The following is a 9,499-nucleotide window of genomic DNA, read 5'->3' as shown; positions in this document are numbered from 1 at the left end:
ATTATTCAGTCATTTAGCAGACATTACAGCAGTCCATTATAACCATGGTATACAATCCCCTAGATCTGGAAGTGCTTTGAAGAAGAGTACTCGTGTAATCGAGTGAGATCGTACCAGATAAAACCTTTTAGAGTACTTGTGTAAATGAATAAGGAATTACAGCTTTAAGAATTACACCTCAACAAAACCATAATCACCCCACACAACGTCTCCTTTTGTAAAAGTTGTTTAATTAGAAAACAAAATGCAACAGAGCACTTAACCAAACACAGCACAATATCAGTACGGCTCAGTGCATGGTACAAATTCACCTTCGGAGGTTGCTCTGTCGGATTTAAAACATTCTCAGACCCGTATGTACAAAGCAATTTGGAACTTTCCAGAGACAAAACCATATAAAAACTTAAAATGGCATTTTTTTCTAATACAACTGTCTCGAATGAAAAGTAACGCTGGTCTAGAAAGGGAGGAGAAAGGCAGAGAGATAGAAAGATCTACATAAAGTAACATTACGTTGGCCAAAGACAAGTCCAGGTAGTTTCTCGTGCTAATGTTTTTTTCTTCTCTTTTTAATAATACGTGGCAGACTACACGAACAAGTAAAACCAATGAATGAAGAGAGAAAGGCAGAGAAGAGCTGTGACGAGCTAAGGGGACTCTGCCCGAGCGCTCTGTGTCGTCCTCTCTCCTCTATCCATGCTCTGGCTCCTCCTGCGCTCTGTGTCGTCCTCTCTCCTCTAGCCATGCTCTGGCTCCTCCTGCGCTCTCTGTGTCGTCCTCTCTCCTCTATCCATGCTCTGGCTCCTCCTGCGCTCTCGGTGTTTCCCGTGGGCTTTCCCGTTGCTGGGCTCTCGTGGCCGGTGGCTCCGCTCTTTGCTGCGGCTGCGTTTGTGTGAGCGCTGCTCGCCCTCCCCCCTCTCATGGCTGCGCTCTCTCTTCCTGCTCTTCTCCTTCTCCCCCACCTCGGCCCTGCTCTTCTCCTTCTCCCCCACCTCGGCCCTGCTCTTGCTTCCACTCTCTTCTTGGACTTCTCCTCTCTTCTTGGACTTCTCCTTGTGTCTCCTTTCCCTGCTTCTGCTCCGACTGGAGCGCTTGGCCTTCCTCTCCTCCCTGTGCCCCCTCCTCTCATCCCGCTCTTCTTTGTGTCTCCTGTCCTCAGTCTCTCCCTTGCTCCTCTTGTCCTTGGACCTCTCCCTCCCTCTGTCATTGCCCCTGTCTTTCCTCCTGCTTCTGTCGTTCTCCCCGCCCCCCTCCCTTTCTTTCTCCCTGTCTTTCCGCTCTCCCTTGCGTTCCCTGCTCCTGGACCGTCGCCTCTCCCTTTCTCCTCCCCTGTCCCTCTCTTTCTCCCCTCTCTCCCTCTCCCTGTCCCCTCCTCTCCTGTCCCCGTCCTTACCCTCCCTCTCCTTCCTCTGGCGGTCACGTTCCCTTTCCAGCTCGCGGTCGAAGCTTGGGCCGTGGCGCTCTCGTTCGCGGTGGTGGCTCCTGCTCCTCGACCGTTTGGGGGACCTCCTGGGGCTCCTGACCAATAGAAAAACAGAAACAAACCTAAATATCAGCCTCATGAACAGCAAAAACCCTCCCTCATTGACAGAGATGCGATCCACATAATACAGAATATTCTTCGGAATGGCTTTTATCCATTTCCTACCGGGAGCGTCTACGCCCTTCTGTCACCCGTCCCTCCTCTGGCACAGGTTCAACCGGCTCCTCCACCTTCTCAGGAACCTTCCGGGGCCTTGCCTTCATCTGTGTGTCAATCATCTTCTGCACAGGCACCGGGATGCGTGGGAAAAGTGTGGAGAACCACTCCAGCTTGGTGAGAAACGACCGGACCATCTCACCGATGGTCATAACACAGCCGCCTCCGGCCTTCACATCCAGCTCCTGAGAACATAGAGGGTGGGGGGGGGTATTGAAAACTTTATTAAAACACACAGATGCAAAACAGAACTACAAAAGACATTGCATTCATTATCATATTTATTCAGCATATCTTCCTAGTCCCTTGGTTTTTAAACACTTGCCTCCATGACTCAATTAGAAATCAAATATAATTTGTGATGACCAAGTACTGAACCTTCACCTCTGATTTCATCTAGCTTAATATGCTCACATATCAATCCTTATCATGTGTTTGCTTTATAATTAAACTTAGTGCCTGATACTGATTATAGGAAATAATAGTATGGAAATGGAAAAATGGTTTCTCTCATTTAATCTGTCTGGCTGTCCTGAAAAGTCTGTACTTACACTGTGAGCTCTCTTACACAACGATACGTTAGCAAAATAACTGAAAACACCCTGGGTTGCATCTCAATAGTCTAAAGTGGCTTCCTCTCCTCATCGTTTCCTCCATCTGCACTAGCATTAAAAGAGGAAGTAAAGATGGGGGTGAGACAAGGAGAGGAAGCGACTTGAGATGGACAATTGAGATGGATCCGTAGGCAGGCAACAAAATAAGGGTTAAGGAAAGTGTTTTGCTTCCTCCTTCCTAGTTCTCTCGACAGTCCAGGGAGATGCTGGCCACAGTGCAAGTACAGAGTGGAGGCATGTAGGTAGGTATGTGCACAGCAACTACAGAGAGACCAGGTCTGAATGGGTAGAGAACAGCCGTTTTGCACTCACACACGCAAACCAACAGTGCTGAGAGATACATTATCCAATTCACCTGCTGCACAAGGGGCATCTAAAGAAGAGAACATGGGAATTAGCCAGTTGGGTAGGATGTCAGAGGATGTCAGGTTAAAATATTGCATCAGAACAAGAAAGTAGGCCTGGTTGCACAGTCTGACAAACAATATCCAGCCAATTGAAGGTTTGAATGCACAGAGAGGATACAGTGCATTCGGGAAGTATTTGTTACGTTACAGCCTTACTTTAAAATGGATTGAATACTCTCCCCCCCTTATCAATCTACAGACAATACCCCATAATGACAAAGTGAAAAAGGCTTTTATACAAAAAAATAAAATACAGAAATACCTTAGTTACATAAGTTCTCAGGCCCTTTGCTACGAGACTCTAAATTGAGCTCAGTTGCATCCTGTTTCGAATGGTCATCCTTGAGATGTTTCATCAACTTGGTTGGAGTCCACCTGTGGTAAATTCAATTTAATGGACATGATTTGGAAAGACACACGCCTGTCTATATAAGGTCCCACAGTTGACAGTGCATGCCAGAGCAAAAACCAAACCATGAGGTTGAAGGAATTGTCTGTAGAGCTCTGAGACAGGATTGTGTTGAGGCACAAATCTGTCAAAGGGCACCAAAACAAATCTGCAGCATTGAAGGTCCCCAAGAACACAGTGGCCTCCATCATTCTTAAATGGAAGTTTAGAACCACCAAGACTCTTCCTAGAGCTGACCATGCAGCCAAACTGACCAATAGAGGGAAAAGGCCCTTGGTTAGGGAGGTGAGCAAAAACATGATGGTTACTCTGACAGAGCTCCAGAGTTTCTATGTGGCAATGGGAGAACCTTCCAGAAGGACAACCATCTCCGTAACACTCCACCAATCAGGCCTTTATGGTAGTGGCCAGACTGAAGCCACTCCTCAGTAAAAGGCATGACAGCCTGCTTGGAGTTTGCCAAAAAAGCACCTAAAGAATTCAGACCATGAGAAACAAGATTCTCTGGTCTGATGAAACCAAGATTGAAGTTGTTGGCCTGAATGCCAAGGAGAAGAAACCTGGAAGAAACCTGGCACCATCCCTATGGTGAAGCATGGTGGTGGCAGCATCATGCTGTGGGGATGTTTTTCAATGACAGGGACTGGGAGACTAGTCAGGATCGAGGGAAAGATGAACAGAGCAAAATACAGAGAGACGCTTGATGAAAACCTGCGCAAGGGCGCACAGGACCTCAGAATGGGTTGAAGGTTCACCTTCCATCAGGACAACGACCCTAAGCACACAGCCAAGACATTACATTACATTACATTTAAGTCATTTAGCAGACGCTCTTATCCAGAGCGACTTACAAATTGACAACATAGGACTGGCTTCGGGACAAGTCTATGAATGTTCTTGAGTGGCCCAGCCAGAGCCCGCACTTGAACTTGCCAAGCTTGTAGCGTCATACCCAAGAAGACCCAAGGCTGTAATCGCTGCCAAAGGTGCCTCAACAAAGTACTGAGTAAAGGGTCTGAATACTTATGTAAATGTCCTATTACAAATGAGCAAAAACAAATAAAAAAATCTGTTTTTGCTGTGTCATTATGGGGTTGTGTGTTGTGTTGTTGATTGATGAGGGGGGAAAACAATTTAATCAATTTTAGATTAAGGCTGTAACGTAACAAAATGTGGAAAATGTCAAGAGGTCTGAATACTTTCCGAATGCACTGAACATCTACTACAAAGTTCTCCTCAGAAAATTGTTCAATTGTATTAAAAAGTGCTACACATGGGATTTTTTTGTATTGTAATTTCAGAAAATGCTCTTAACATATCTGGTGCTAATAGTGGAATGATAGTGTTTCACAGTATTCCTTACCCACCAGCGTTGTGATTGGCTGTTATATAAGTGCCTATTGATTTCTCCAACCGGAGTGGCATCTGTTGTCAAACTGGGAAAGCTGTTCCGACTTTGTGGCTGTGTTATCTAGTGGAAATGGCTTTCATTTCATGTCTGGATTTTTCCCCCAAACACTCTTTGCGCAATTTCAGTTTATGTGAGAAAACAAGCACAATAGTGTAGGGAGTCGTTGTACCATCTAAATCACTGTGAAATGCATTTTCAATATAAAATTAATATATAAATATATTTTTTTACAGCTGTTTGAAACTGGTGGACCAAAACTGAAAGTAACTTTTGTTTTGGACCACCAACTTCAGCTGTAAATACAATATTTGTTGCTATTAAAAAATATGTTTTAGTGATATAAATGGCACAATGCTTACCTACACTATTCAGTGCTTATTTTCTGAAATAAACTGAAACTGAGGAAACACTGCAGAATTTCTGCAACCAGGAAATGGCAGCCAAAGTTAGAAACAGCTTATGTGAATATCCAATCACAACACTGGTGGATAAGTAATACTGTGAAAGACTATCATTTCATAATTAGTGCCATATATGTTAATTAAGGACATTTTCTGGAATTACAATGCAAAAATTCCCCAAAGAATTCTGTGTAGCACCTTTAAGTAGGAGGGTGTCAGAGAAAAGAAAACGAAGCAATGGATTTATGTGTTGAAATATACGTGCTGTTATATTTTAAAATAAAATGTGTTAATTCGAATAAATAAAAATCTGAGCGAGAAATCTGGGAGAAACAACATTACACATTTCAGTGTAAAATGTCAAATTGTGCAAATTAGATTTTTTATTCATTGAGTTTGTGCAACAAGTCCTGATTGCATCTTGGCAAACACAAAGGGCATGCCTTTAGTTAACAGAATTTGACTGTATGGTTCAACTCTACGTCAAATATACTTACCCTGACAAAAACAGGCAGCACAGCAGAGTGAATGACCTAACTACTCAACTTTGCGCGGGGGGGAGGGGGACTGGGGACAATTAAGCCAAATGAAGGCAAAGGTGAAAAATCAGCTCTGAGCATCACAACGAGGAGAGAACTGAGAGCCAACAGTTTGGATCATGCCAGACTTGTTAGTGAAAGGTAGAGAAATATGAAAGTATTACCCGTGTGGACATACCTCCTCATCATCCAGGAAACCATCATACCAGTCCACCAGGTCAGCAGGGGGCTGGGTGTATCTGGAGGAAACGCACACATAACACACTACTGAGCATCCCATTGAATAACACATGTAGACGTCTGACTTCCGCCTGCATCTTGACGCCGATGTTAACCATCTGAAGGTAGATACTGTTTTTACATTTTTGTCCTTTAGCGGACACTCTTATCCAGAGCGACTTACATGAACAATTAGGGTTAAGAGCCTTGCTCAAGGACACAGGCAGATTTGTCTCTTTCTTCACCTAGTCTGCTCTGGGATTCAAACCATAAACGTTTCAGTTACTGGCCCAATGATCTTAGCCGCTAGGCTACCTACTGTTGTCTGCGAACACATCTTATATAACACCTCTATTCCAGGAAAAGACATGTAGTTAATGTAACAACATTTTAATAAAGAGATGTCGGAACAAAATGGTATCATTTGGGCATGCAACTATACACTGCAAAATGGTATCACTTAGGCATGCAACTATACACTGCAAAATGGTATCACTTAGGCATGCAACTATACACTGCAAAATGGTATCATTTAGGCATGCAACTATACACTGCAAAATGGTATCATTTAGGAATGCAACTATACACTGCAAAATGGTATCACTTAGGCATGCAACTATACACTGCAAAATGGTAGCATTTAGGCATGCAACTATACACTGCAAAATGGTATCATTTAGGCATGCAACTATATACTGCAAAATGGTATAATTTAGGCATGCAACTATACACTGCAAAATGGTATCACTTAGGCATGCAACTATACACTGCAAAATGGCTGCTGAGCATTTCACAAAGAGGTTGCAACCCATTAGAACAGGGTGAGTGAAATGTATTTACAACCAAATAAAAACAAGTCCAATAGGTTCTATCCTTTGTGCAAACATTTGCCTTTTACATAAACCAAAATGTAAAAGAGTCGTACCTTATGTACATGAAACCAAGTGCTCTGATGTAGGGCGAGTCGTTGTGAGTTATCAGTCCCATCACCTGCTTGCGGGTCATCTTGAGGGTAAACAGCTTATACAACAGGCAGAAGGCCGTGGACACAATGCCGCCTGTCCCGACTCCACGCACCTGAGAACAGAGGTTCATGTGTCAGACGTTTCGATTTTTGGGACCAGTGTTCCTAACATAGATCTGAAGTGGACCTCTACGTTTTGGGGGGAATTATCGTTTTTCAACACAGTCCTACTCCACAGCTAAGTTAAGTGTATTGCTTGAGTTTGTCATCTATCAACTACTGACTTTTGATGCGTGTATGTATGTGTGTCTGCATGCATGTATGTGTGTCTGCATGTATTTTGTGTGTCTGCATGCATGTATGTATGTGTGTCTGCATGTATGTATGTGCACCTAACTAAGATGCTCTGGATAAGAGCGTCTGCTAAATGACTATAATGTAAAAAATGTGAAATGTATGTGATGCACTTATGAACACAATTAGGCAGAGAATATCTTCTCTGGTCAGGATGTAACTTACATTGATTCTATTGACAGCTAAAGCCATTAAATCAGACATAAGACAGAGAGTGACTGTTACCCCCATCACCTGGGACAGAGAAACAGGGGGAGGCAAAAGGCACGTACTTTCTAACTTACCCCTCCGCACATTCCAGTCTGTCCAGCAGTCTTCCTGCTGCCTTTCTCCCAGGGCTCAACATGAGTCACCTACAGACACATTTTTTTTTTTAAACACGGTGACCCCATGACAAAATCAATGCATGTGAATCACATTCAGGTTGCAGAAGTCTGTTGTTTACCTCTGGCTGAACGCTGGGCACATCAGGAAGATGCCTTTGCAGCCCTTTACTTTCCAATCACATCAAAATCATTCCACAAATGCTAAATATATACTTACTGTACATTGTTTTTAACAGGCTTTATCAGTTGCAGTCGACAGCATGTTTCAATTACAACACGTTTCTGTCGGCTTTCTTAAGTTACACACAGGTGTTCGGATGCCTATTGCCATCCTAGAGCGTCTAATGCTCCTCCCCGATTGACTGAACACGATATGCAACATCTGGGACTAGGATTCCTAGGCATTAGCCATGGTGGAAAAGTGTTTCATAAAGTACACACACTTCCCTTTTTTTAACTGCCTTCTCGCCATTAAATCGCGACAAGGCGGAAATCGATGCCTTTGCAGCCTGAACGTACAAACCGGTCCACGGGGGATACAATGCCTTTCAACCGTAAAATTCGCCATTTGCCGGCCTTTGGGTTAGTTCGGAGCATGCTGGATAGCTAATGAGCATGGGTGGTCGTCCCAATTAACAATTTTAGAACAATTTCTCGCTGATATGAAAAATAGCTACGTTTCTTATGTTTCCAAAACCGTATTGCAAGCGATGCTTGTTCACGTTCAAGACTGAGCGTGCGTCCGGGCCACGGAAAGATCTCTTCAGCAATACTAATTAGGTGCTAAATGTAGTTAGCGTGTATTAATAGGCTAACATAACACTAGAGTTTACCTGACTGGCGAGCCAGCTAACGTTAACTAGCTACAGTAACGTTAATTCCCACACAATTTTAATTATCAGCAGTTCACTTAGCTACAGACCGTAGAGGAAAACCTAAGAGACGTTAGCTAGTTAACTTAGCTACATAGCTAGCTAACGTTGCAACCCACTCAAATGAGTAAACTGAACTGAAAATAGGGTCAGGTTAGCGGTGGCTAGCACGCTAGCGAAGTTAGTTATCTAACAAACACGTTAGGAACCATTTGAGATGATACTGCCAAATTATAATATGAAAAACAGCGTTAAGCAAAAGCTGGCTACCTGCCACTGAACCATTTAGCCAGTTAAGTTAGCATTTTACCCATACGTTCAAACCGCTACCTAAGGTAGCTAACCAACTTTAGCTAGTATAGTAACGTTAGCCAGCATCGGTCTGGTTACCTTGAAATATATTTCATCCACCACCTCATGGTAGGTTTTCAGTTCATAGAGCTGAACCTTGAAATATGGAGATGAGAGCACGTTGGTGAGGACCATAGGGTTCAAGTTCATAGTCTTTTCGTTTCCCCAGAGAGGCAAGTTGTTGCCATGTTTTCCAGGGTTAGGGCCAATCTTGTTCACAGCCTGTCCTTGTTGCTGATTCCCGGCTACAGTGTTGTTGGCCATAATGCGAGGATCCCAGGCTGTCGATCCACAAATGCGGGAAATTAGCCGCTAACGCTAACTAGCTTATACAATCGATGCTTCTGACTATAACGCCATTAAAGCGGGGTTTGAAACCGTCAATAGTTGCGGAAAACTATATTCTACAATAACCTAGCACCAGATTATGGCTCACAAAACCTTACTTTGTAGATCTATCTTGCTAGCTGAGTTTCTTCGGCAACAGTAGGAGAAAATGGTACGCACGTAACTGCCGCTGCCAGGAGAAGACCGGAAAAGGCAACGAACGCCGTTCGTCCAATGAGTGACTTTCGTGAATGAGTACCAAAGTACAGTAACTGTATCGAGGAATTCAAGATCTTTGGCTCACTGCATTCACTGATTGGTGAGAATGCAACGATAGTCGTTTTAAATAATTGACTGTAATTTCTTATAGTAATACATTTCATTATGTTTTTATCCTGTTCTGTGTGTTTGTGGCAGAGGCGGAGACGTTGAATAGGTCATCAATAAATCAAATGTATTTATACAGCTATTTTGACATCCACCGATGTCACAAAGTGCTGTACAGAAACCCAGCCGAAAACCCCAAACAGCAAGCAATGCAGATGTAGAAGCCCGGTGGCTAGGAAAAACTCCCTAGAAAGGCAGGAACCTAGGAAGAAACCTAGA

At 43.5% G+C, this 9,499-nt stretch overlaps 1 protein-coding gene across 2 annotated transcripts; it reads right to left on the bottom strand.

The window, feature by feature from the left end:
• Window positions 1-210: 210 nt before the first annotated feature.
• On the bottom strand, window positions 211-9,117 carry LOC124009751 (pre-mRNA-splicing factor 38B-like). Of its 2 annotated transcripts, none has more exons than XM_046321896.1 (6): window positions 8,606-9,117; window positions 7,302-7,370; window positions 6,625-6,776; window positions 5,659-5,719; window positions 1,649-1,884; window positions 211-1,518 (listed from the first exon to the last, which is right to left on the bottom strand). In XM_046321896.1, the coding sequence occupies exons 1-6, from the start codon at window positions 8,828-8,830 to the stop codon at window positions 738-740; spliced, it is 1,524 nt and encodes a 507-aa protein (XP_046177852.1). In that variant the 5' UTR covers window positions 8,831-9,117; the 3' UTR covers window positions 211-737. The 2 variants fall into 2 exon arrangements, with proteins under 2 accessions (XP_046177852.1, XP_046177853.1); XM_046321897.1 differs by having other exon boundaries at window positions 9,013-9,097.
• Between the last annotated feature and the right edge of the window lie 382 nt (window positions 9,118-9,499).

This window comes from Oncorhynchus gorbuscha, linkage group LG22 (genome assembly GCF_021184085.1).
Source record: "Oncorhynchus gorbuscha isolate QuinsamMale2020 ecotype Even-year linkage group LG22, OgorEven_v1.0, whole genome shotgun sequence".
NCBI classification, from domain to species: Eukaryota; Metazoa; Chordata; class Actinopteri; order Salmoniformes; family Salmonidae; genus Oncorhynchus; species Oncorhynchus gorbuscha.
Note: the sequence above shows the minus strand (reverse complement) of the source record. Positions and strands in the feature narration are given on the sequence as shown.

Coding starts and splice junctions, on each gene's coding strand:
- LOC124009751 (XM_046321896.1), bottom strand. CDS start 8,830: ATGGCCAACAACACTGTAGCCGGGAATCAGCAACAAGGACAGGCTGTG. Junction 7,371..8,605: donor TGGATGAAATATATTTCAAG/GTAACCAGACCG, acceptor ATGTGTCTGTAG/GTGACTCATGTTGAGCCCTG. Junction 5,720..6,624: donor CTTGGTTTCATGTACATAAG/GTACGACTCTTT, acceptor CGTTTCCTCCAG/ATACACCCAGCCCCCTGCTG.